Below are 27,767 nucleotides of genomic sequence, written 5' to 3' on the forward strand. Positions count from 1 at the left end.
TAAAATATTGTATATTTATAAAGAATTCATAGCATGTAGAAAGACAGTAAAGAGTTTTTTTTTTTTTTTTTAAATCCAACCTGTAGTAGGTTGACTAATGTCCCCCAAAATTCATGTCCACCTTGGACATGTGGTCTTATTTGGAAACAGGGTGTCTGCAGATAATTAAGATGAGGTCATATTGGATTAGGTTGGGTCCTAATTCAATAATTAGTGTCCTTGTAGGAGAACAGACACACAGTCAATGCTCTGTGACGACCGTGACAGAGACTGGAGGCAACCACCGTTTGAGAAGCATGAACAGATCCGCCCCGGCCACACAGCCCCAAAGACCTTAAAAGAACCAAGCTTGCCAACATCTGGATTCAGGACTTCTGGACCCCATAAGTGAGTAAGTTTTTCTTCTTTTATGCCACCAGTTCATGGTGCTCCAGGAAACCAACATATCAACTAATCAGAAATAACTATCTCTAACATTAGATGGGCATCCCACAGGGGGTGTGTGTGTATAAATATCAGACTGACCAAAATGATTTACGTTGTCATGGGGACAGGGCTATACAATCTGCATAATTAAGTTTGTTTTTGTTTTTCCTTGAATGTACCTGAAGAAAACTACTAGATCCGTCCTCCTGTTCCTCTATTTTCCTATTGCCGTGTCAGTATCTTGGTGCCCAGTTTTTGTAAGGCAAATGCTTCCTACCCTTTTTTAAAGGCTCTCCTGATAACTCACAGCCATGCGATCTTCTCTACAAACTGTCACGTCATGTAGTTGGTTGCAACACAGCCCTCGGAGAACTTGGAGCCCTCGGAGAACTTGGGGCTCCGCGGGAACGGCGCCCAGGCTGCGACTTCGCTGCAGAGAGCGCGCGGCATCTCGACCCAAGCGCGCGGCATTTCTCATTCACTCAGCAAGGGCTGCGGGACGGCCCCGCGAGGAGCCCGCGCTTGTTCTCGTTCCTTCCGGTACCCCCTCTTTTCGGCGGCCGTCGTGGATAAAGCCTTTTTTACGCTTTCTTTCTTCATGGGCTGTTACTTGATCGAAAGGGGGATTTCCCATTTTCTTCTTCCCTCTCTCGAGGTCGGCCTTTCACGGCGCCGCGTTAGAACGGGGCGCCGGTGTTCGGGGCTCCCCGTCCTCTCGGGCCAGCCAGGTCTCCTCCTCCGGGGCCCGGCGGTCCGGTCGGCGCAGCACGCAGGGCCCGGAGTCCGCGGCGAGGGCGGCGCGGTCGCCCCGGGATGTGCCCCGCGCTGCCGCACAGACACGCAGCCCCGCGGCCACCTGCTAGCGGCGCGACGCGGGCCACTAACTTCTTCCCCTGCGGGACCTCAGCGTCCCCACCCTCAAACGAGAAGGCAGCACCGGTCAGTAACCGCCAAGCCTTCAGGGCAAGCCCTGGCGCGCGGAGCCCGGGACGGAGCGTCGGCTTCCCCTCGGCGCCGACGTCATCTCGGCGAGCCCCGCGGCCGCGGCGTGCGGCGCGCGCGTCTTCACGGCGCCCGTGAGGAAGCCGAGCGCCCCGAAGCCAGGCAGCCGCTCACGGTCAATCTGACGCCATCTGGGGCTGCGTGACACAAACCCACCCCCTAGAAAATAATGCCGTCAGCCATTTCCTGCTGAAGCACCATTTCATTCCCACCAAAACGGGACGGGCTCATTCTCACGGCGTCGGCATCTCACCGGAAAGCAGACGTGCTCTGAAGCTGAGGTGCGGGACTCCCGCTCCCGACCGCCAGGCTGGCGAGAGCTGGCGAGGGCTGGCGGAAGGAGCCGAGTGCGCTCGGAGGCGCTCGCTCGGCCTTCGGCGACCATCGTCAGGGGGCGGGGCTCGCGTAGCGGCGCGTTCCGCGCGGGGCATTGTGGGAAGGGCGGCCGGTGCTGCCGCGGCTGCCATCTTTGCAACTCCTGGCGTTGCGGCCTTGTCGTTGGAGGCGGCCTTCGTGGCGGCCGTCGACCTAAGCGAGCGATATAAAGTGAGCTGGCTGACAGCTCTCCTTCCCCCGGTCTCGACAGCACGGCCAGCCGGCGTCCGGAGGCGGAAGCGAGGGCGGTGGGACGCGTGCGGGGCCCGAGGCCAGCGGTTAGTCACAGCGTCGCCCGGAAGGATGGGCCGGTCTCGGAGCCGGAGCTCGTCCCGCTCCAAACACACCAAGAGCAGCAAACACAACAAGAAGCGGAGCCGCTCGCGGTCGCGGTCCCGGGACAAGGAGCGCGTGCGGAAGCGCTCCAAGTCCCGGGAGAGCAAGCGAAACCGGCGGCGGGAGTCGCGGTCCCGCTCGCGCTCCACCAACACGGCCGTGTCCCGGCGCGAGCGGGACCGGGAGCGCGCCTCGTCCCCGCCCGACCGCATCGACATCTTCGGGCGCACGGTGAGCAAGCGCAGCAGCCTGGACGAGAAGCAGAAGCGGGAGGAGGAGGAGAAGAAAGCGGAGTTCGAGCGGCAGCGAAAAATGTGAGCGCCCGCGGGGGGAGGGGCGGGGAGGCCGGGGGTGGGGGCCGGCGGGCGGCGGGGCGGCGGGCTCGCAGGAACCCGCCGGGAGGCTGCCCCGCGGCCGAGCGGGAAGCCGCGGCAGCTCAGGCCCACGAGGCGGCCGGGGAGGAGCACGGTGGGGCTTGCGCAGGGCAGGCTCGGAGCGGGGAGCGCGATTTTGGCGCGAGAGGAGCCGAGTGCCGGAAGCAGGGGTGGCGCTGGGAGAGCGGTGCGAGCGGGGCTCGGGCCGGGGAGGGCGGGGTGCGCGCGTGAGACGGCGTGCGGGGCCCCGCGGGCCGGCCGGTGCGGCGCCTGCCCGAGTGCGCCCGCGGGGAGCAGGTCGCCGCCGGCCCGAGCGTTCTCGCACCGAAGCCTCCGTTTGGGACAGGGCTTCCGCGGGAGTAAGGCGCCAGGGGTCCCGCAGGACACCCCCAGATGCCTTTTCTGTTAGTGCATTCCTTTTGTTAAAGATGGTCGCGCTTGCGTTTCTTTTTTTTCGTCGAACCTGCTGGGTGTTTGTTATTTTGTGAGCTGTAGAAACAAAATGCACACACTCGAGACACAAGTACGATGAGTTTCGACACTTGAATGCACCTGCTTAACCACCGTCCCAATCAGAACTCTCTCGCATCCTTATACTTCTTATTTATGTTGCTTTATAAGCCTTTGTGGCAAACTTAAGTGCAATCCTACTGTTCGTTTTCCTTTTTAGTATACTTTTATTTAAAAGGCACTTGCGGGGCACCTGGGTGGCTCAGTGAGTTGAGTCTCTGCCTTTGGCTCAGGTCATGGTCCCCGGGTCCTGGGATCGGGCCCCACATCGGGCTCTCTGCTCGGCAGGGAGTCTGCTTCCCCCACCCCCACCTCGTCTCTCTGCCTGCATCTCTGCCTACTTGTGATCTCTTTCACAGTCCAATAAAAAAAAAAAATAAAAAAAAAATAAAAAAAAAATAAAAGGCACTTGCGTATTTGCTTTTACTTTCACATTGCTCACATATAGAACTTAGTTTAGGGAAAGTCAGCGTCACGGTAAGGTTCCCAGCTTGAAATATAGTTTAGGTAAAAGTATTTTTGAAAGAGTCATCTCTCGGGTATTTTTAGACCCAAGAGTAGGTGCAAATAATTGCAAACTGATCTTTTGGTTTTAAAATGCGGCGTTTTGTTTTGGTGTAAGACCATGGTCCTGTGGTTCTCTGGGTATTCATTTCCCAAAGTTAGTTTGCAAACTTTCCCTCCTTTTAACCAACAGTCTTCTTCAGTTCTTGAATTCATGTGTAGAAAAGTGCACATGAAGCAGGAAAGTTAACTGAATTTAGGATCTTCCTGGGACAGATACATGTGTACTGAGTTGTCTAGGGATTTTAAATTAAAAAAAATTTTTTTTTAAGATTTTATTTATTTATTTGACAGGCAGGGATCCCAAGTAGACAGAGAGGCAGGCAGAGAGAGAGAGGGAAGCAGGCTCCCTGCTGAGCAGAGAGCCCAATGCGGGGCTCCATCCCAGGACCCTGAGATCATAATCTGAGCCAAAGGCAGAGGCTTTAACCCACTGAGGCACCCAGGCGCCCCTAGGGATTTTAAATTCTTATATGTTTGGGTTTGTATTATGTAAATTTTCCAGCAGAGTGTTTCTTTTCTTTTCTTTTCTTTTCTTTTTTTTTTTTAAGATTTTATTTATTTGTCAGAAAGAGAGAGAGAAAGCACACAGGCAGGCAGAGAGGCAGGCTCCCCACAGAGCAAGGAGCCTGATTCGCGACTCAATCCCAGCACCCCGGGATCGTGACCTGAGCTGAAGGCAGCGGTTTAACCCACTGAGCCACCCAGGCGTCCCCAGCAGAGTGTTTCTGAGAAGCAAAGTTAAGAGGCATAGGACTGGAACACTAACAATACTACAGAGGAAGCAGTACCAGGAGAGTTATTTTGCTGCATACCTTTTTCTCTTTATGTACAACTGTTGATATATGTATCTGTATATGAAAACCAAATACAAGTAATTGTTTCACAACCTTGATTGTATGGAATCCAGGGTTTTTGGTCTGGAACAAGATCCTTCGCTGTAAAAATGCAGCTCTCAAATGTCAGCAGATGAATATCTGAAAGATTACTGAAGACATCTCTGAGATAATTTTTCCATTTGAAAACAGATGTCCAAAGAGAAATGATTTGCCATTCACTAGAAAGCTAAGACTTGTGGGAAAAATGAAAGAAACCTGGTATGCAAAGAATAATTAGAAGTGTTTAGCAAGCTACACATGAATAGTAGAGACAAAATACAGGGATTACATGAGATAATTGGGCAGCTGTATAGTTCCAAGTTGACAGAAGGAATGAACTGCCATTAGCATTTATGAAGGGAGGAGGGGGCAGAGCTAGCAGACATCTATACTCTGAATTCCTCTGCGCCATGCAGTAGGTACTCCTTAATTTGGTGTAATGTCTTGGAAATAACAGCGGGAACAATGGAAAGACCTAGGTTTTGGAGCCATGAAAATGGGCATAAGTAGTTGTAGGTCTACAAGTCTCTGTAGATTAGCTCATTATTCAGCTAATAATTTATTGAGCATTTAATAAGTGCCATATACTATCCTAGGTGTTGTTAATATAAAGATAATTGATCCCTGTCCAACAAGCTTTAAAGATTTAGAAGTAGCTACATTATAATACAGTGTGGTAAATTCAGTGATCATCATGTGATCATAAAAAGAGAGATGGTGGATAGGTAGGCACCTTCTAAGCATGGTGGGTGGTAGATAAAGAGAAAATAAGAGAGACTGTCAGGCGAGGCACAGGAAGGTTCCTGTGGGCCACAGTGGAGTCCCCTCCACTCATGGCAGAGTGCAGGAAGGGAGAGGGGAATGGCCCTAAAGAGCGGTTGAACAGTGAACGTCCAGTGGAACAAGGTGTGTAAGGACTAAAATCATGGAGTGACTGGGAGGTACATAGTGGCTGGGAATTACGAGAAGTGTCTTGTGTGCCTAATATTAAGGAGCTTGTGTGGGCTTTTTTTTCTCTCCCAAAAACCTGCACGAAATGCTGTAGGATTGATAACTAGTTGCAGTAAAGCCACATAGGTGTAGTGAGGTGGTGGTTATTGGAATGGAAAAGAGGGACAGGTTTAAGAAACACTTAGTGCAAATAAAACTGGATTGGAACATACGGGAAATAAAACATGAATGTTGGCTCTCATGTTTCTATTGTGGCTGTTGCACCTCAGCTACCAAATGTTTAAGTAACTGTGTGGCAGACGGTTAAAATGTCAGAAACCCGGTGGATGGAAGACAAGGAAAAATCAAGGGGAGCTTCCATTTGTCACTTGCACTGTGGGCTCTTACATCTGGATATGGTGAGGTTATCTCTGGCTGATACGGGAGACTGAGGCCTGGGAGAGGTGTTGGGGAGGAGATGAAATGACCCAGGAAGAGCATGGAGGCAAAAGAGCAGCTGGTTCACAGGACTGAAAGAACCTTAGGGAATGTTTGTTGGAGGAAGACAAGTGCTTCCTGGAAGCAGAGAAGGGATGTCAGGAGAAAGCACCGTGTCCGTGTGCTTGAAGCGATGCAGTGTAAGATGAGAGACCGCGGGACAGCAAAATCAGATTATTCTGTTGGGCTTAACCAATTAGAACGTTTGGTAATACTGGAAACCAAATTGCTTTGCTCTTTATAGTCGTGAGACCTTGAATAAATCATCTGTGAACTTGATTTCTTTTTCCTGAAACGCAGATACAGGTCTTGCTTATTATGAAGATCAGAAAAATACTGCATTTGCAGTATTGAGACGTACTTGGCGCGCAGTGGGTATCAGTAAATAATGTTGGGTCATAAAATTTATGTACATGGAACCAAATCGAGCCTGGTAAATTTAGGAAGTTATGAGTTACATTAATACTGTGAAAGGTAGACCTTAAGCATTAAACCTTTTTTTCCTCATTTTTGAATAGCTAATTCACATGTTTCAAAATTGAGTTCAAAAGTTCTACCTCTCTCCTGTGTACCAGCCATTTCTTATGTATTCTTTTGAGATGCTTTATGAGTGTTGTATTAACTGTGCATGTTGAAAAACACGGGTGGCTGTAAATGACTTGGAGCAAATCAGTAAATGTTAATGGTATAATAATTTACTGTAGCCTGTGATAATCTATGTTTGATTATGCTTAATGTTCAACTGCATGACAGATTAAGAGCCTTCTAAATTAAAGTATCTAAACTGAACTGGGATCTATACGAGTGATTCTCAGAATACTTGAAGAGCTCATCTTGAGAGCAAAGAGCAGCTTTTATGTGCAAATTCAGTATGTGGAACTGTGCCTTTCGGGGAAGTTAGGACTCTAAGACAAAGTATTAGGGCATAAGATCTAGTTGATGTTGATAAAAAATTTTTATGAATTTTTTAAACAACCAATTTGGTAGTTACATCTTCCTTTATGCTTTTGCCTTTCACTTTTGTCCTGGAGAAACAGTGTAGGGTAGTGTGGTGCTTGAGATGATGAGCGTTAGAGTCCACCTAGGTTGGGAGTCATCTCAGCAAAATGCTGTGAGCTGGAGCCCAGCTAAGAAATTGTTCTTTGCCTGAGGACCATCAGAGATGTAATCGATGACATGGTGTATAAAGCTGTTGGCACAGTATTTGGTCCCATGTCAATACCGAATTACAGCTCTTTGCTGATGTTATGAAGCACTTCCTAGAAGTAAGCTCCTAGGGTTGAGTCTGTGTTGAAAAATATTTCTATGTATATTATATTTAAAATAATAATATGGCCAGTTGCTGTATACAAAGTCATACTCCATACTGTATTGCCTGGCCCTTACTGTTTTAATAGTTGACATTTTAAATTGGTTGTGATTGGTGTGTTTAAATTTCCGAAAGCATGGAGAAAATGGGTGCCTAATGTTTTATATACTAGTTCCATTGAAAACGGAAGCTTCATCAGTGGTACAAATTCTTAGTCGGGGAATATATTCAGCAGAGGAGCCTGAGGAAAAGCTTAGGGACCCTAACCATCAAGAGAGTGACAGTTCCTGTGGGGAAGGTTCGCAGGAGCCGGTGGGCAGTGACACTAAATGATACTCTGTGAAGTACTTATGAACAAGTGTTTTTTTCCAAGAAAGCTTCAGGATCTCTTATGAGAGTGAGTCTCAGAGCTACTTTATCATTGATTATGATAATACATTTTTCATCAGTAATGACAGGCTCATTTTTAATTCAGTTGTACATTTTTTTTTTTGTTTGTTTGGTTTTTTACTTAAGGGAGGGGAGAGGGGAATTGAAGCAATACTTTTCAGGGCAGAAACTGAAAAATTTCTGTAAAAAATTTTTTTTCTGATTACTGAAATGGTAATTTTAACTATACTGAGAATAACAGCAACAACAGAAAATCCCATTCTTGATAAACTTGCAGGGGAGCAGTTTTGCTGTGGCGCCCTGACCTTGCCTGTCTCCACGTGGAACCCAGCAGAAAGGCTTAATTACAGTCACGGTGGTATGTCCTGTGGTTCCTCCAGGAACAAAGGGAGATAAGCAGCCTGGTGAGAAACTCCACTAGGCCATTTCTCATCCTCCCCGTCTCCTTGGAGGTTGGGACTTTCCCCTTGCCCTCCCTCAGGCTATAAAACTACTGCGCTGTCCTTAGATGGACTCCTTAGCAGCAGAGCTCCCCACTGCTCCCCACTTTTGTGGTCATCTGGCCCCTCCGGTTTGGTGTCCATGAGTGGGACCAGAGAGAGAGCTCACACTGTGCTGATCTGACTTTTGCAGTAAGTAATAAACTGAATTAATTTATTTAGTCTTTTTTCTCCTTACTAACCAACTCTGGAAATGTGGCCCCATTAGCCGTTGTGCTACTGCTGTTACCTAGGGACTGCTTGAAAAACCCTGAATATGTATCAAGTGTCTTCCATCTTTACCAAATTCCTAAGTTGTTTGGCAGTTTTTCTGATGATAATCTAACCTAAAACCTTCTCCGCTCTTCGCTCTCCTTTTACCTTATATTGAAAGTTTTAGTTGAAACTGTTTGACATTGTCCTTAAGAGTTGAATTGTACCATTTTTGACATTTTAAAATAAAATTTCTTCTTAGGCTTCTTTACATTTACTAATACCATAAGAACCAACTAGCAAAGAAAGTATGTTTGTGGTAGTCCTATATACATCTAAAACTTTGTATTACGTGAACTTAGAGATATATGCAAAAGTAGAGAGAATATTATAAGCCCAATGTGCCCATCATTCCTGTTCAGCAATTATCAGGTTTACTTATTTCAGCTCATATTTCTCTCTTTGGATGAAGTAGAGAAGCCAGAATCTTTATATTTGAAATGTAGTTTAATTTCTTCTGAAATCACTGCCTCATTTCCTTTAGATATTTCTAGCAATTCATTTTAGTGTTGGGAGTAGCTAGCTTTCTCTTTTATTGAGCTGCTATAAATAAAGGCTCCTTGAAACTACCTTAAACTGTATTTTTTTGGAAGTTCAAAAGGAAAAGGAGCATAGTTACATATTAGGCTTTCGTATCTTTTTAGATAAAAATCAGTAATTTAGTGTTGGGAGGAAATATTTAAGAAACAAGCAAGAGTCTTCAGAATGGGTATTGCATATATCTACAACCTAAAATTGTATTCTTTCAAGTAGCTACTATCTCCTTGACAGAAAAACAGATTATAAATGCAGGAACTGAAATGAATCAGAATGTTAGAGACACACTGGTATTAATATGGTATCACTGAGAATAAGTTAACAGAAGTTGAGAATGAAAGCACTTGAGTCAAATTGGCATCAACCCCCCAAAATAGAGTTTAGTTGAAGTGGATTTGGGTGTTTAAAGGTCACTTAGATGCTATAAAGTCTTTACTAAACACGTAAATTGAATGACTGGCTCATACATATTTATGAGTCATCAAAAGATACAAAGGTTACAGTTGTATTTAATTTTGTGGGTTGTGAGAAAGTTGAAAGCATTACTAATAACAAATTGTCTTATTGGGATTTAGATATACTTCCAGAGCCTCTGAATTAATTTAACACAAATTATTGTCTCATCTAGTGCAGTTTAATAGAAAATACAATGTGAGCTACATCTGTAATTTAAGAATTTCCAGTAGCCACATTAAAAAGAAACCAGTGAAATTAATTTTAATATATTCTCAGTTTTTAAGATGTTGTTATTTTAACATGTAACCAAATACAAATAGCTATTAGATTTCTTATACATTTTCTTCATACTGATCTTCAGTTCAGACTAAGCACATGTGACCAAGGAGCTATCATATTGGGTATCAGTGGTATAAAATGTGCATGGTTTACACTGTAGTGCCTTGGTAAATGTCAGTATTTTCAGTGCAGAATTTCGTTTTGAGTAATTAAGTTGTTTTCATAATCTCTAAATGTGATTAAAATAATTAAAACAGTATCATGCTTCTTTGAACTTTTTATTAGAACTGACAATATATTTTCATCCACTTTCCCATCTCTTGAAGAGCTTTTAATTGAAAAATCAATTAACCAAAGAAAGAAAAGGTACAGTAAAAGGTGTTTAGGTTCAGGACCTGAATTAAGTTGGCCTGTATTTTCAGTAAAAGTTAACACTACATTGCCTTAGCAGTCCGAATCTTTTTTAGTCTGTATTTATTTTGATTTTGCTAGTAGAAGTGGGGGAGAGGGGTGAACTTTGTCTGAATAGCTTGCTACATAATACTTTCTTTTGATTTCTGTAGCTTAACCCTCAGACTGAGTGCATTGGCAAATGAGCAAGTCTGTATACTTAACAACAGCTTGTCTTTTCATTATGAAGTTGATACCAAAAAAGTAGATTCTTGTTTCAGATTTACTGTAAGTTTCTAAATGAAAACTAATGAACTAAGCTCCTTTTATATACATACCAGTCATTTTGTACTTAGAAAGTGATAGAAAACAGAAATACTTCATACTTACTTGAATTTCTATATCCCTTAATTTGGGTATCTTCTATTTCCTTGAATGTTGCATGAAAATGAATTATAAAATTTTAAAATTAGGCTGTGTGTTTGACAGATTTATATCTTGTTTTGTTAGGTTTACTTATATTATCTGAGTCATTGTTTTTTCCTTTGTTTGCCAGTCGGCAGCAGGAAATAGAAGAAAAACTCATCGAGGAAGAAACAGCACGAAGAGTGGAAGAATTAGTGGCAAAAAGGGTAGAGGAAGAATTGGAGAAAAGGAAGGATGAAATTGAGCGAGAAGTTCTCCGAAGGGTGGAGGAAGCCAAGCGCATCATGGAAAAGCAGTTGCTCGAAGAACTCGAGCGACAGAGACAAGCTGAGCTTGCAGCCCAAAAAGCCAGAGAGGTAACGCTCGGTCGTTTGGAAAGTAGAGACAGTCCATGGCAAAACTTTCAGTGTTGGGTGTGCCTCCTGCTCAGTTCAGAAAGAGATGGAATACAGACTAATTCCTTTCTCATCTAAACTTAACATTGCTGCGAAAGTTAATTTTTTAGCCTTATTCAGAAGTGCTGACTGATATTTAAAAGTTATTTTCATAAAACGTATTCAAGGATACTTTTTGATTTAATGAAACTGGCTTACATATTTGAGAAGTGTTTGAAACTTTTGCCATGGCTGCAGGACTTACATTCTTTTTTGGGAGGGCGGAGGGAGACAGGGAGTGGTAAAGGGAAAAGGTTAAAATCCGCCTGTGGATGTGTATTCTTCTTCTCTGTGTATCATTCTTACTGCCTAGACTGTGAGAGGCGGTTTGCCTTCAGTCAGATTACAGAGAGCAGGGCCTGACATTGAGTGACAGCACCTGCTTTTGATACATAGGTTTTCTTGCTCTTCTTTTTGTCCTTTTATCCCTCACCCCTACCCTAAATCCTGCTTCAACACAATGGACTAATTCTAGCACTCTGATCATAAGGCCCTCCATTTTCCTAATGTGTTTCAAAGAATCTTTTTAGGAAAAATGTCCAGATTATTCATCCACTTTTTTAGTATCTACTAACAACTCCTTTTTTTCTCTAGAGAGTTATGAAGGAACAGGTTGTCCTTGTCTGGAGTCAAGCTAAACACATGATTTGTTTTATCAGCAGCTGGAGCAGAAGTTGAAAATGTCTTTCTGTGAGACAGTAATTTGCTACTGAAGCTTTATGGCTTATTTGCACTGATTACTCCAGGTTCCTAAAACTTGTTGAAAGTCACTGAAACACTTAAGGCAAATTACTTCACGGCCCTGAGTGTCCCTTGACGTAGTTTGCATAATGAATATGAATTCCATTGGTGTATGCCATAGAAAATCCTGTAGTTCTATTTTCTTGAACTTAAATGTTTGACTCAAAATATGTGTCTCATATCATTGTTAATCTTGGCCTTATTGTGGACAAGTTGGCATCGTATTAAATCTCTCTTATTTTCCAGTAAGCTTAGCTTTTCAAATGCATTTTCCCTTGTGCTGTCTTTAAGTAGATACATGTGTCTGTATTTGGTAGCTATCACAGACTGTGCAATTGAATGTATGAAATTTTATTTATATCAGTGCTTTTGATAATGAAGATAATTTTGGAGTAATGGTGCTATCTTGTAGCGAGTTATTAATCATAGGAAGATTTTTTTCTCTTCGTTTGCTTTTTGTTTCATATTAACAATTTTTTTTTACACGGACACAACCCTCTGACAGTCTTTCCAAATATTAAAATCATTTGAATATGTATGCTGTGATCTGAACACTGCCCAAACCATCAAGCAATCTTCATATAGTTTGCATTATAAAATCTCATTAAATTCTCCAATAAAAAATAAATTACAGAATTTTATTTCCGGACCATGCACCCCCTGGATTCCTGAATCTCAGTTCAGACTGTAGATGACAAGATAAGCTGCCTTTAGAAATTGTCAACATCTGAATGTTAAGTCCATTTTCCCCATGGAAGAGCCCTTAGTTCCATGAAGTATGGATTACCATTTGTATTTTTCACTAACAGTAAATGTATTTTTCTTATTAATTGTTTGCCTTAGGAATGATGAATTACATTTTTTGTTCCTTCTTACCATAAACATCTGCATTCCTCAGCTCAGCCTTCCTTGTATGTTGTTTCTTTATAAATGGTTGAGCTGCTGATGCAGGTATTGCCAAGCTAACAGTACAAATCATTTTAAAGAGGAAGCTGGCGCGTATGGCAGCCGAGGAGCACACTCTGCAGGACACTGGACAAGACAGTAAATATTCAACTTTTAATGCTGATTAAAGGAGTATAGGTAAAGAATACGTAGGTATACATAATTGGTGAGACAAATATTCACTTTATTTATATTTTATATATTATTTTTTTAATTTGGTAAATACTATCCAGTTTTGTAGTTGTCCTTGTTGATTTGTGTGATATTAAAGTATTAGTAATAATTGCCAGGAAACTGTCATTAGGGAGGGTTTAGTCGGTTGCTGTTTGGACTGGGAGGGATGATTTTAAATTTCGTGCTAGCAACAAATTTTAGTGGCTGCACAGTTTATCATTTGTCAGACAGAAGGTAGCTATATAGCTACCCTCTAAGTCAGATCAAAAAAGTTCAGAGGAAGATTAGTAAATATTTATCAGTAAAAATAAACATTTTGTTTTTCTAACATCTTAACATGTCCTCCCCTTTAGGAGGAAGAACGTGCAAAACGTGAGGAGCTAGAGCGAATACTGGAAGAGAATAATCGAAAAATTGCAGAAGCACAAGCCAAACTGGTATGTATGAAGCATACATGAAAACTATTTTATATTTGCTTTATTTTTTCAGATTTTATGGGATGATTTGTGCTCTATGACTGACATATTTCTTGGAGTTTTCAGGGCCCTTTTCAGGGATTTGAGGCAAGAGCCGGAATGGTTGACTAGATTTTAGTAAGTGTCTTCCAGAGGAATCTTACTGGGGCTATCCAGAAATTCTATATATGGAGAAAATTCTAAGATTTGCAGTGGTTTAAGACCGGTTTTCTGGGAGATTTGGACTAACCCCACTCCAAAGTTTTTCTTTTACATTTACACCTAAACAATAAAAACAAAGGTTTTGGAAGTATTTAAACTAAAATGCAGCATTTCACTTCACATTAGTTACCCTGTTTACTAGGTAAAGTAGGTAGCATATGTTTGGTAGTAAGTGTATCAGACTAAAAAGCTCTTTTCCTATTCCAAGTTACAATCTAGCAAGGAATATGGAGACTGAAGTAATTATAACCTGGGAATATAAAAGGTGATTCAGAGCAATTTAAACATTTTAATAAAGAAGCCAATATAAGAATATTGAGTTAGTTTTTTAAAAAACAGAAAAAGAACTAATCTGTTTTTTTCCTCTCAGTTCTGTTTTTTAGTGCTTTCTGAGTTTTTGGTTTGTTTCTTTGTTTTTAGCACAGACTAGCATTTGAAGTGGAGTGAAAAAGTAGAACAAAAATTTTGATGTCATAGGTTTTTCCATTTAAGAGTATATACTTTGAAGCAGTCTCTGTATGATAAAGTAAGCTAGAATTAAAGGACTGTGGATATAAGGAAACCAAAAAACAAAAGGAGAATGGGCTTTGGAAGGAAAAACTTTCTTTTTCCCTTGAAGGTAGCATATAGGAATTCTCTTTCACAGTAAGAATGTAAGTCAGAGATGGAAGGAATTTCTTAGGGTGAATAGGGGATGAGTGCTGTCGAGTGCCCAGGACTAGAGACATGGCCCAGGAGGTAGTCTTGGTTCTAGACATCTTCAGAAGTTTTGTCTAGTTAGAAATGTGTTGAGACTAATACAGTTATAAGAAGACACTTGCTGCCAAGTCAAACTGTTGACTTTGGGGGGTGGGGAGCAAGTTGTAAGCACCAGGTGAATGATTTAGAAAAAAAGAAATTCTAGTGACTGTTGATAAAGGCACTGAAAAAGATCTGAGTTGGGCTAAGTAATTAATTGACACTGAATCCCAAGGAGAGTAGGGGTGAAGGAGAAGGACCATAAGTAATGTGTCCTATAGTTGATACGGTAACTTTTTACATAAACTTAAAACTATGGAGCAATTAATTCTAAAGCATGAGGTTTTAAAAGATAGCATACCCCAGAGAAAAGCCAGTACTGGAAATACCCGAAGCAACTTAGCATGATGACACTACGGATTTTTCGCTGATACTGCTGTCCTGGCTGTTAAAAAGGCTGGCATGAAAATACCTTAAAACCTCTTAAGGTAGGGGACGCCTGGGTGGCTCAGTTGGTTAAGCAGCTGCCTTCGGCTCAGGTCATGATCCCAGCGTCCTGGGATCGAGCCCCGCATCGGGCTCCTTGCTCCGCAGGGAGCCTGCTTCTCCCTCTGACTCTGCCTGCCACTCTGTCTGCCTGTGCTCGCTCTCGCTCGCTCTCTCTCTGACAAATAAATAAATAAAATCTTTTAAAAAAAAAAAAAAACCTCTTAAGGTAGAAAAAGCCCTGTGGATGGTGATGCACTGTGAATGGATGAGGAGTAATTATAAGACATATCACTACATGATCATCAGTTAGTCTGTGATAATACCTTTTTTAGTAATGCTGTATGAGAAGAAAAACTCAGTGTCGGTAGGAAGGAAGGAAGATGGAAAGAAGGAACCTTAATTTGAGTTTGGAAGGTTGAACTTGAAAGGTAAATACAGAGTGGTTTTTAAGGCATGGATATTTCCAGAAAGGAGGAACAGTATAGTTGGTATTTAACATGGTGAATCAGAATTGCCAAGCAGGTGGAACAGAATTCCCCTTAGAGTGTGATAAAAAATTCGTTAGCCTGGTGAGTTCAGTTTTTGGGTCTCCTGGAATGCCAGTGACCTACAGAGCAGAGCTCCTCAACTTGTTAGGTCCTGCCGAGATCCCTTCTGATCTGGGCTGTCTGGTGCCTAGGGGAACTTGGTTGGGCTCTTTATATACCTTTTGGCAGCTTTCTTTGTTTACCGACATGGATCTTAAAATTAAAAATATGACTTCTGTATGTCATTACTGGGAAAAGATTATCAAGCTTACTCTAGAGCAGTGCTTCTTTGCAAGTGGTAGTAATTGGCCAATTTTTGTTCTTGTCTTTTAATCCTAATTTGTCTTAGACCTCTACTTTGCAAAATATAATTAAGATGAGTTACTAGAAAAATGAGGTCAAGTGGCTATAAAAGCTTCTTAAACACTTCTGGTTTCTACATATCTTGTTATAGATCCATTACAGTTTGCAGACTGTTGCTGATTCATGAGCTGTACTTAGACTAGTGGTGTTCTAGAACATTTGAGCTTGATAGAATAGGTTATATAGTGACATTATTTTGACTGCATGTTATCCGTAGACTTTAGTGAAAAGATATCTTGGAGAAACGAAGTTTGAATTTGAGAATATTTGGTAAGGATTTGGACAGAACTCATTTATTTCCTATATATATACTAAAGTTGAAGTTTAAGAAATTATTGTCCACGTTGGAGAAAATTAATTTTTACTTGGTTCTGTTGGCAGTGAGTCATAGGCTTGCAGGGAAAGTGGAGCATCCTTTGTGTTGGAGAAGACAAGGAAATGTTGCTGCATAAAGATGCCAGGCACATATGGAGATTTCTTTAGTTTTTGTTCATTCCTTATCCTCTCGATTTTGAGCAAGTTTGTTTTTATCTTTTTACCTATTTATTAGGAAATATTACATGGTCTATATTGAATGTTCCATTAGAAGAGTAGGTATTTAAGAGAGGAAGGAGAGTGTGCTCGTGTTGGAGGTAGCGTGGGGCTTGTCCTGGTTATGTCGGTAGTGCTCGTTTATCTTGTTGCACCAGCAGTTCCGTTTGCTTTGTGTCATCATAAATATGCCGGAAATGCGGACCGCTTCCTTGTGTGAGGGGAAGAAAGTGATGCATTCTTACTTCTAGAGGGCAAGGGAGGAAGAGGCAGTAGCCAAGCTTAACTATTCACATAATCTGTACTGAGAAGTTACCATGTCTAAAAAGCAATTTGGAAATAAAAATGGACAAGAACTTAAGTTCTCTTGAAGTATTTAATGTATTAATGGTGGAGACAGGGACAATCCCAAGAAAAGTTACAATCCAAGAAAAGTTAAAAGTAATAGGGAAGTATTTGGTAGTGGGATGTGTGGTAATTGGCGTAATTGCCTCAGGGTGGCCTGGGAACCTCCTGGAAAAAACACCCATGAGCCCAACCTCAGTGGCCAGTGAGGAATTGAATTTACAGTGGGTGCAGGAGTGTGAGGAAATGAAGCCTGGCAGAGGCCTTTTGGGGATTTTGTAGAATTAAAGGCAAGAGTGTGTGGGCTCTCCGAGGATGGTGGGCTAGGCGAAGTAATAGCTATGGTGGTAAACCAGATTTCTATGTAGTAAGAAGTTTGTGGGATAAGTAATGGTAGACGCTGTCTGAAAGTAGATTAAAGACAGGTTGGAAAAGATAGTACCCTGGGGGAGATTTCTTAAACAACATAACCATGAAAGAATAATGCAGCAATTTCTTACAAGTCAGTAAAGAAGACTGACTCCCGAATAGAAGAAGTGAAAGATATACATGAGAATTTACACAAGTAGAATGAAGAGTGCTATAATCAATTCTTGAAAATCCATCTCAGTATCCCAGCTTCTGTAGGAAAACTAAGAAGTGACTCCCCCCGCTACACACACACGCTTTTCTTTTTCTGTAGAAGTAAATACCAATAGAAAAGACTTTTTTTTTTCTCATTAGCACCAAGTTTTGGCAAGAATAAGGTATAAAGAGACCTTTTCTATGGTGATGGAGGGAGTGTGTAATGGCCCATAGCCATTTTAGAAAATAGGACTGAATCAGTAAATATCAGCAACCTTAAATCTGGTTCTGAGAATTTATCTTGTGAAAACTGCATCAGATACAAATAAGGTAATACAGAAAAAAATTCTCACCATGTTATTTAGAATAGTGAAAAATTTGCAGGTTTTTACATGACGTATAAGCTGTGCTTACAGTTGGCTTTTCAGTAGTCTAAAAGTATTTGGTAATACAGGGCAAAAGGCTAAAAACAAAATTATGTATACATGATCTTGCTAATTTGAAAAGTATACTTGCACAGTTTAGTAGATGGAAAAATATGCCAGAATGCTTAGTAGTCTCTATTGTGAGGCTTACATGTAACTGTATACTTTTCTCCAGTTCCTATATTTTATACAACTAACATACATCACTTTCATGATCACATAAAAATAATTACAAAAGTAAATATAAACCACTCTTCGATGGACTTATAAGTAGGTCCTTGTGACAAATGTTCACATTGATTGCAGTAATGACGGTAATGAGGACTGCATTAGCTTAGCCACATGGGCTCTCTTGTATGTGAAATTCTTTTCTCTTTTTTTAAAATTTTATTTATTTGAGAAAGAGTGTGGGTGGGGAGGAGATAGAGAAGCAGGGAGCCCAGTGTAGAACTGCATCCCAGGACCTGAGATCATGACCTGAGCCGAAGGCTGACGTTTAACCTACTGAGCCACCCAGGTGCCCCCCCGTATGTAAAATTTTTATGAGGTGTTCCAGACCGAGGGTAGTTTTTGTGCACATTCCAAATTGTTTGTCAGGATGCTTGATTTTATTGGTTCAGTAGGAGGCAAAAGAATATTACTCACTAGACACGTTTTATTCATAACATCAAACAAGAATTAATTCACACGTGGTTTGGCTTGACGGGATTTGGCCTTTTGGCAGATTGGTTTCTAGTTCTGGCTTAGTATTGGCAGTACACAACTATCTTCAAATATTTGAAAGGCCCTTGTTAATACAAGGGAGAATTTAAACTTTTTGAAGAAATGTTAAAAATGATACCTAAAAATTTTTTTGCTCCTCTTTTCCATACAGATTTTTTGTGATGTGTCTGGGAAAAGCCCAGGTATTATTTTGAAATGTGTAAGAATCTTACTTACCCAGAAAGGGAAACAGACTAAGAAAAGTGATAGGAGTTGCTTGGAATTAAATGTCATTTCCGGAGGCTATATCAGTAGAAAATGGCCCTCAGATTATTCACTGGTAAAGGAAGATGGTAGTAAAATGGAACCTGGTTAATTTGCATGTGAATACTTGAACTATAATAAGAGACTGACAATTTCTAATACAGTTATAAAAATTATTACGTTATGATATAAAATTAATTTTAACTGGGAACTTTTGATTTTTTTTTTTTTAAGATTTATTTATTTGAGGGAGTGAGAGAGTATGAGTGCACAGGCTGGAGGGACAGGGAGAGAGAATCCCCAGCAGACTCCATGCTGAGCACAAGAGCCTAATGGGGGCTCGATTTGGTGACCCTGAGAGCATGACTTGAGCAGAAACCAAGAGTTGGACACTTAACTGAGTCATCCACATGCCCTCGAAGTTTTAAAATATATGCAAATCATAAGTCTACAGTGTATTTTTGCTCCTTTAATAATGAAAATAGTTTTCTCCTTACCCACTTACCAAATAGGGGATTTACCATGTTCATCATTCCTTTGAGAAATGAAAAAAAATAGGACCATCTGTAGAAGTTGATTATATGTGAAAAGTGTTCCACAAACTTAAGGTAGATCTCAGTTTGCAATTTAGAAATTTCTCTGGAAAATAACCCCCCCACCAACAAAAAAACCATGTGTTATTATGTCCTGATCTCTGAAATCTGTGAATGTTACCTAATGTGGCCCCAAAAAAGGGTCTTTGCAATTATGATCAAGTTAAAGATCTTGAGTTAATCCCACATTATCCACTGTGCTCTTAATGCCGTCATATGTATCGTTACAAGAAGAAGGCAGAAGGAGATTTTTTTACCACACTGTGCATACAAAAGAGAAGGCTAAAGACAGAGCAGAGAGAGATTTGAAGATTCTGGCCTTGAGGATTGGAGTGATGTGGTCAGAAGACAAGGAATCCAGGCAGCAACCAGGAGCTAGAAGAAGCAAGCAATAGGCTTTCCCCTCAAGCCTCCTGAGGGAGCATAGCCCTGTTGACACTTCAGATTTTGGACCAGTGATCCAGATTTTGAATTTCTAGCCTCCAGAATAATTTTATATTGTTTTGAGCTACATAGTTTGTGGAAATTCGTTGCCTAAAAATCTGGAAGTGGTTTCGAAGTTGGACAGAGGTTGGAAGAGTTCTGAGGCATATGATAGAAAATACCTAGACTGCTTTAAAAAATACTGTCTGTAGAAATACGGACTTCAGAGGTGCTTCTGGTAAGGGCTTAGACAACAAATGAAGATGTTACTGGACGCTAGAAGGGAAAGGAGGTGCTCATTGTCTACTGGTAGAAAACCCAGCTGAACTGTGCCCTACAGCTGTGCAGAAGATGGAGCTTGTAAGGGTTGAAATTGGATATTTAACTGAAGGTATTTCTAAGTAAATATATATATATACTTATATATTCTAAGTAAAGTGTTGCGTACAGCCTGCTTTCCTCTGGTAGTTGATAGTAAAATTCAAGGAGATAAATAGATAAATATAAATAGATAAATAAACTGATAAACTAAAAAGGAATGAGCACTTGATGTTTGGAGGAAATTTCAACCTATCTAGATTACAAAAGATGCTAAAGTTGGTTATTACTGTTAGAAAAACTCTGGAAAGAAGACCAAGGTTATGAGTGGACAGCCATTTGCAAGGGCTGAAGAGATTATGCATGTGACTCATAGGTTCCCTCAGCCACTTTAGCAAATGCCGCGAGTAAATGAGATTATCCAGGAAAGATCGTTGAGGAGCCTCTTGTCTAATGGCCTGCCAGATGTGGGAGACCCACAGTGTTTTCAGGGTTGCTGTATCAGCAGAAACCCTGCCAGCTTGGACTGAAAAGGACAGGAGGACACAGTGATGAAAAGACTGTTAAGATTCCCAGTAGACTTCCATACAGGAAAAGTGACATGAGCACAGAACAGAGAGAGATGTGAAGATGCTGGTCTTGAAGATTGGAGCAATACATGTGGCAAGCCAGGAAGTCCTGGCAGCCGTTAGAAGTTCAGAGGCAAGGAGCACATTCCCTCTGAGAACCTGCAGGAGGAAGGTGGCCCTGTCAACACCCTGATTTTGTTCCAGTAATAATGATTAGGGACTCTGGAATAAATTTCTGTTCTCTTAAGGTATCCAGTTTGTGCAGCTTTGTTACAGTGGCTACAGGAAACTAATACAATCGGAAAGAGAACGGACCTTCTTTACTGCAGTGAGCATATAAAAGTTAAAAGCACAGTATTTAGGACAGTTAACACTGATGTATTTACACATTGTAAGAAACAGGCAAATATGGCATGGCATCAGATGTAAATGTCAATCAGATATTTTAATTTGGGCGCCGGGGTGGCTCAGTGGGTTAAGCCTCTGCCTCAGGTCATGATCTCAGGGTCCTGGGATTGAGCCCCACATCGGGCTCTCTGCTCAGCAGGGAGCCTGCTTCCCCCTTTCTCTCTGCCTGCCTCTCTGCCTGCTTGTGATCTCTGACTGTCAAATAAATAAATAAAATCTTTTTAAAAAAAGATAAATATTTTAATGTGAGGGTGGTGGCTCAAGTCAGTTAAGCTTCTGCCTCTAACTCAGATTAGGATTCTGGGTTCATGGAACCGAACCCTGTGTCAGGCTTCCTGCTCAGTGGGGAGTCTGCTTCTCCCTCTACCCCTGCTGCTCCCCCTGCTTGTGTGCCTGTGCTCTCTCTCTTTCCCTCCTCAAATAAAATCTTTTAAAAACTATTTTAATTTGAAATGAAATGGGGGAGTTATGGAAGGATGTGTAGTCAGTGAGAGGCATGTTTCTAGTTGATGAGATGAAAAGCTCATTTAAGGTTACCTTAATGTATTTTCGGCAACAGTTTTTTTTAAAACTTTTGGATGTTAGTGTATTGGCATCGTATAGGGTGGCTTGAAGGACATTGTCAACCAGAAACCCACTGAAAAACCCATCCGAAGATGGGGCTTGGATTGGTAAGGTGACTGTAGGAACCAAAGAGAGAATGAACTTGGTGAGTGATACAGTGAGAGGAGGAGGAAGGAGGAAGTGGAGGAAAAAGGAAGGGGAGAAGATCTGATCTAGGAACCAGAGATGTCATCTTGCTGACAGCCAAGTGTCAGGAGGCACTTTAGAAACTTCCACAAAAGCGAAAGAACGACCAAGACAAACGGAAGAACTGAGTTGAAAGAGAATTGGGGGTATAGAAGATTAAAAGAGCCACATCTGGATGAGATCATTTTTTGTGAAATTTTAGGACATAAATGATAAAATCCTGAAGGTTTGGGATTGCTCTTTTGGCAGTTTTCCAGAGCTGTCTCCAGACCTCTGGAGGACAGGGATTCTTGTACCGAGGATCCCGTGTCAATCTCAGTTGTCCATTCCTTGTCCTTTCCTTCTTGAAGCCGTGGTCTCCACTTCAGGTAATACTCAATCTCAGGAGATGTCACACTGGGTTGAAGTTCCAAAAATATATTTAAGATTGTAAATATATTTAATAACTGGGCAATTAAATTGAGAAGGAAACGGTCTAGGAAGAGTGGCTGGTGATAGGCATTCTTTTTAGATGGTAGCTACTATCTTATAATGACAGTATGTACTGTAAGAGTTAACTGTCAGAATAACCAAGTTGCCATGGGTAGGGATTGCTTTTTTTAATCCTTTTGTGTGTTACTTTTTTAACCTTGTATATTAATAAGTTTAGAACATTCTACTGATCTGTAGTTTGCTAAGGGTCAGAATTAATTATATCAAATTTCTTTTTAATATTTTTTCATTGCTTACCTGAAGTGGGATATACATTACTCTTGTTATAGAGGGGAGGATGAATCAGAGAATTATAAACGGCAGAGTGGAATAGGTATGTGTCTGGGAAGGTTAAAATGTAGAAACCCACTACTATTTCTGTGTAGCGGCAGGATTTCCTAATTTAATACTTTTCATTCTTTCCTATCGTTTTTGTAATTCCTTCTGATACCAAATACTTCTCTCTTTGTATTTTTAAAACTTTATAAAATTTCATATGTATTTTGAATAGAGGGTAGATTTCCACATCCTTATTTACTGAGAGAAACTGCTGCTAAGGATCACCTTGATGCACAGTATTCTAGAACATGTGAGAAAGAAAAGGCTTAGGAAAGAGTAATTTTTTTAAAGATTTAATTAATTTTTTTGAGAGAGACAGATGGTGAGAGAGAGAGCACAAGTGGGGAGAAAAGGGAGAAGCAGGCTCCTCTCTGAGCGGGGACCCTAATGCAGGCTTAATGCCAGGACCCTGGAATCATGACCCCTGAGTCAGGCAAACAGACACTTAACCAACTGAGACACCCAGGTGCCCCAGAAATGAGTAATTTTAATAAAGGCACTGGGCCCTCTGGGTAAAGGGGGAGTGGGGCAAAAGGTACTGGGAGAGTAAATAGGTCCTTCTGCTAGAATGGTCTAGTTTGCTCTCAGGTATTTCATCTCACCAGTCACTCTTCGGAATGGAGGTGCAAGGTTGAAGGCCCCCTTTGTGAGGGCTCTGGACTCATGGTGTAGGAAGGCCTACCCTAATTTCGTGGCTCTGGTGTGGTGGATGTTAGCTTTTTCTTGGGCCTCCGTGATGTCCATCGTGGAGTCCATGTAACAGAGCTTAGTATTGTCCGTCTGTATGAGTACCCATACACATTACCCCACCCCTGGAATAGTGCTTGCTTTTGCGTACGTTCGAAACAACAGAAGGCTAGAGGAGGAGGAGTGCATGTTTCGCAAGTGGGGTCATCAGGAAGGAAATGGCATGTCAGCTTACAGAGGGAGGCTCAGGTTTAGAAGAATACTTAGCAGAGAAGGTGTAGGTTCAGACCTCACAGACGGATTTTCATCATTTGAGAAAGCACTATATTAAAATAGGCATTGGGTTTTGCTTAGCTAGTCTGTCTTTGCTGTGGTGTAATTGAATAGCATTTATGCTTCGTTTAAAGCTGTAATGGAACAGAATACAAATATTTATACATAAAGACAGGATATATTCACCTGCTCTCTTCATTTTTAAAAATCATTTCATTATCAGGTACTTACAATAGGCACTATATGCTTAACACTAAGGGAGAACCAGAGAAATTCTGGCACCCCTTCCCCACACACACACACACACACACACACACACTCACTCACACTCTTTTATCTCCTGTATTTGTAGACGTCACTGAAATTGAAACTTGCTTTTTCTTTACCCAACTTAAAGTTAATTTCAGTGTAGAATTAGTATTTCCTATCTATGAAGAAAATGACTTTGCTTTAAAAATCTTGCTTGTTTTTAATTTAGGTCATGGGATCGCATCATTCAAATTAATTTTTCAGAAAAATAAGTGGTTATATCTTTTTCCCCATCCACCTACTTTTCATTACCATGTCTAAAGGGTATATTCAGTTATGTTTTTTGTCTTTTTTTTTTAGAGTTTAAAATGCATATTTTAGCAGATATAAATACATGTATTTTTATTCTCCCCTTTTTGCAGAGAAATAGTATACTATATATAGACTGTTTGGGACTTGGTTTTTCTTAACAGTGTAACTTGGGGATTTTTCCATTTCAGTATGTAGTGATTCCTATTTTTTGTTGTGTTTGTTTTAACTACACGGTATTCTATTGTATAGATTTTTCCATAGTTTAGAAGTCCCATGTTGGGGAATATTTGGGTGTTTCCAGTCTTTTGCAAGCTACATTGCTTTAAAAAAACGTTGTTCAATTTTGCATGTATGCAAGTGTTATTTATAGGATCTATTCCGGGAAATTCATTTGCTGGGTAAAAGCATTATGAAGATAGAGCTTTGGTAAGTAGTGCCGAAGTACTCTTCATGAGATAGCAGTGTGTATCTCTGGAATTTGTCAGTGTGATAGTAATTTTAGATTTCTCTTAAGGGTTAGGTGTGATGTTCAGATCCTTCTCAAGGTTCTAACCTGCTTTTCTAAGGGCTGAGTTGGAAGAGTAGGGAAGAGTGAGTCTCAGTGTTAATAGTCATAAGGGTTTCTCAGGCACACGGACACACAGTTAAGATTCTTTACCTTGATTTAATCGCACTTGCCAAACTCTTACCCAAATGTCTGATGATTTGTTACAAGTGGATAAAGGAATTGGCATATGAATTCCTAAAGATGATCAAAGGCAGTTAATTCTTTTCTCTTGTAATTATCAGTGGAAGTCTAAGCGCCAGAGTGGTGGTTTGAAGTGGGTGTACAGGCAAGGCTTCGGTAGGTGGGAGGAACGGCACGAGCAGAGGAGAGGGGGAGGCAAGATAGAAACCAAGCATAATTTGAGAAAGAACAGTGTATAGTGTATATACAGTGAGAGCCGGATTATAGAAAGTCTTAAATAGTTTGCTCGTTTGGGAAGTTAGTCCATATATTGCACATGGTGGAAGTCGCTGGAAGCTTGAGGGCATGGAGGAACAAAATGATGTTCCAAAACGGTGAGACTTGGTAGCATATTCTGTCGGGTGGATGAGGAGACTGGGAACACAGAAATCCCGTGAAGTCTCTGAAGGAGTTGGGCCCCACGCGGGTGCGGTGGCGGTGCAGATGGAGCTGCAGGTGAGACGTCGCGGCGGAAGAGCATGAAGGAGGTGGTGACCGACCGGTTGGCTGTTTGCTCCTGTCAGGGAGGAGGGAGGAGACAGAAGACAGCTGCAGAATATGCGTGGTGGTAGGGAAGGTCATAGAAAGGGCTAATTTATTCTGTGGTTAGGTTTGGGGAATTTGAATCTTGGACATGTTGAACTTTGAAGGTTCCCAGAGGTCTCCCTGATGTGTGTCCAGTAGCTACGCCTGTTAGCCAGCTGTAGCTTAGGGACAAGATCTGAGAGATGGAAGATCTATTTCATCTGTCTGTTGGGTTGTCCATCTTGCCAGCTGACCACATTCCCAGTTTTTTAAAAACTTGGATCTTTATCTTTGACCTTTACTTGGTTACAGTGGATTTTTGCCTTACTGTCTGTCTACCTTTTTGTCTACATCCCCACGATCTTAAAGTAAAACAGACCTCTTTGTGTTATGTTGGTATATAAAGGTCAGGTTTTTGGTTTGTTTTTTTGTAAACATTTTATGTTGCATACCAGAGTCCGTCACCTTTCCTGTCCTCTGCCATAAAGCCTGTAATGCAGTCACATTGAATGTTACTATTTCTGAACAAAAAGCCTATCAGTGGAGATAAACACGAGTGAACAGGTGGAGAGCCTTAATGCTTTGAGTCACCAATGTTTCGTGTTAACGTGGGAGGGGAGAAACTTTTTGAAAGACCTAATTTCAAATGAACAGAAGAATGAATAAAGAGGTCATTAAGCATTGTAGTTCTGACCATCTAGAAAATCATTTTAGTAGAATAGTGGAGATGGAAGCAATGACTTTAAAATCGGACTTTGGGAATAGGAAAGCATTCAGAGGATGCAGTGAATGTTTTTAAATTGAAGGTCAGATAGTGATTTTCCTGAGGTTTAAAACCCCAAATGAGAGCAGGTTTTCTCAACCTTAGGCCTGTTAACATTTAGGGTTAGGTAATTCCTTGTTGTTGGCGGCAGCGGCGTTGGGTGGGGGGGGGGCTGACTTGTGCATTGTCAGATATTTAATAGCATGCCTGTCCTCTGCCCACTAGATGCCAGGAGCCACCCCGCTACCCTCCTCACACATATCCCCCACACCGTTTCTGACATCGAGAATCACCAGCACATGTTGCCTTAATGTTCCTTGAGATGGGAGGGGTGAGAAATAAGGCTGTGGGTGTGGGGGTTGGTGGGGGCAGCAGGGAGAGACTTGATGAGAGGGAGAAGGAGAATTGCCTGAACTTCTTTTTTTGGTGAAGACGGGAAATGTGTATACAATACAGCACAGGAAGAGAGTTGGTTGTGGAAGACTGAAGGAGTTGAAGCCCTGCAGAAGTTAATTATGCCAGTGTCCACTTGAAAGGGAAATAAAAGCATTTTGTAGTCACCTAGGTGAAAAGGGTCTTGAAGTTTTTTCTCTTCAGAGAAAGGGGTCTTTAGTATTTCTTGGTTGTATATTGATAATGTAATGTAGCCCCAGTAGAGATTTTTCTTTTTAAACTCTTTTTATGTTTTTCTAATGATAAATCTGTAGTAATTGATAGATGACCTGCTTTTTGGGTCAATCTATGCCTTTATTCATGATTGAGAATCTCTTCATCTGATGCACTGAAAGTGTCAGTAGGACAAAATCTGTGCTGATCTTAAAACATGATTTTGAAATTGCCATTTTCAAAATAGGTGCTTTTTTTCTGATTTTTCATAATAAAATCGGAAAATGTAGGCAGAATTAATAAGAAGTTCTTTTCTAATTCCTCGTTGTTTTTTCCTTGATCACTTTGTGTGTGACCTTAGGAGGGTTTTATTCAATATACTGTTGTTTGTAAGCGGTCACATGGTCTCCCAGTATTACTATTAGAAGACAAATTCACAGAAGGTTCTAATGTTTACTTTTTACTTTCAGGCTGAAGAGCAGTTGAGAATTGTTGAAGAACAAAGAAAGATTCATGAGGAAAGGATGAAACTAGAACAAGAACGACAACGTCAACAAAAAGAAGAACAAAAAATTATCCTGGGCAAGGGGAAGTCCAGGCCCAAACTGTCCTTCTCACTAAAAACCCAGGATTAAATCGCAAACTGAACTTTTTACAAAGAAAAATGGAAAAACTTTGTATGGTAGCTTCATGTTGAAGTGGTTTTTTTGTTTTGTTTTTGTTTTTTTTGTTTTTTGTTTTGTTTTTTTTTTGTTTGTTTTTTTTTTTTTAATTCGGAAAATCTGGAAAAGTTAGCTTGTTCTAATAGGGGCTATGCTCTGCATTCCTTTTTATCCCCCCCCCTTAAACTTCCATTAAGTCAGATCCTTATCAGATCATTGTTGTCTTCTAGAAAGTGATCTATTTTTCATCTGTTTGGATTCTGTATTAGTGGTCTGAAGAAGAGCAGATCACTTTGTAAACTGGATGGTCTGATAAGGTTTTTACTGACCCATTGACTTCAGAGTTATACTCTGTCTATTACATCATAATGCTGGTTTTGCTGACTTTTTGTTTTTTTATATATTTATAAAAAAAGAAAAAGTTGGAAATTGCATTGGACGCTTCCAGGGTGTTACTGGACCTGTGTGGTGTATTGTTAAACCAGTGTCCTTGTGATACTGTTGCTCTTGATGTTCCTGATACAGGTAAGGAAACAGTTGGTCAGCTCTGGGACAAAATATATATACAGTTCAGTGTGGTCTCTGTTCAGTTTGTTTTTATTTCATTGACAAAATCAAACCAGCATTCCCCATTGTGTAAATAAATGATTTTGCTGAATAAAGTAAAGTCTTAAATTCATATGTTGAAGCAATTTTTTTTAAAATTCTGTTAAGTCTTAAAGAGGGTGGTTTACTTTTTGA

The 27,767-nt window shown here is 41.2% G+C and overlaps 1 protein-coding gene across 2 annotated transcripts; it reads left to right on the forward strand.

Annotated features, from left to right (window-relative positions):
* The first annotated feature begins 1,858 nt into the window (after nt 1-1,858).
* ARGLU1 (arginine and glutamate rich 1) lies at nt 1,859-27,705 on the forward strand. Of its 2 annotated transcripts, none has more exons than XR_004279098.1 (4): nt 1,859-2,453; nt 10,563-10,788; nt 12,594-13,163; nt 26,835-26,868. XR_004279098.1 is itself a non-coding variant. In XM_032314482.1 (4 exons), exons 1-4 carry the CDS (start codon nt 2,107-2,109, stop codon nt 26,997-26,999), a joined length of 822 nt encoding a protein of 273 aa, XP_032170373.1. In that variant the 5' UTR covers nt 1,861-2,106; the 3' UTR covers nt 27,000-27,705. The 2 variants fall into 2 exon arrangements, 1 of the variants encoding a protein (XP_032170373.1); XM_032314482.1 differs by having other exon boundaries at nt 1,861-2,453; nt 13,080-13,163; nt 26,835-27,705.
* Nucleotides 27,706-27,767: the final 62 nt, after the last annotated feature.

The sequence above is a fragment of the Mustela erminea genome, chromosome 15 (assembly GCF_009829155.1).
Source record: "Mustela erminea isolate mMusErm1 chromosome 15, mMusErm1.Pri, whole genome shotgun sequence".
NCBI classification, from domain to species: domain Eukaryota; kingdom Metazoa; phylum Chordata; class Mammalia; order Carnivora; family Mustelidae; genus Mustela; species Mustela erminea.

Excerpts from the sequence above, each read along its gene's own strand:
- ARGLU1 (XM_032314482.1), top strand. The coding sequence starts at position 2,107 with ATGGGCCGGTCTCGGAGCCGGAGCTCGTCCCGCTCCAAACACACCAAG. Across the intron at positions 10,789-13,079 it reads CAGCCCAAAAAGCCAGAGAG|GAGGAAGAACGTGCAAAACG; the intron begins GTAACGCTCGGT and ends CCTCCCCTTTAG. Across the intron at positions 13,164-26,834 it reads CAGAAGCACAAGCCAAACTG|GCTGAAGAGCAGTTGAGAAT; the intron begins GTATGTATGAAG and ends TTTTACTTTCAG.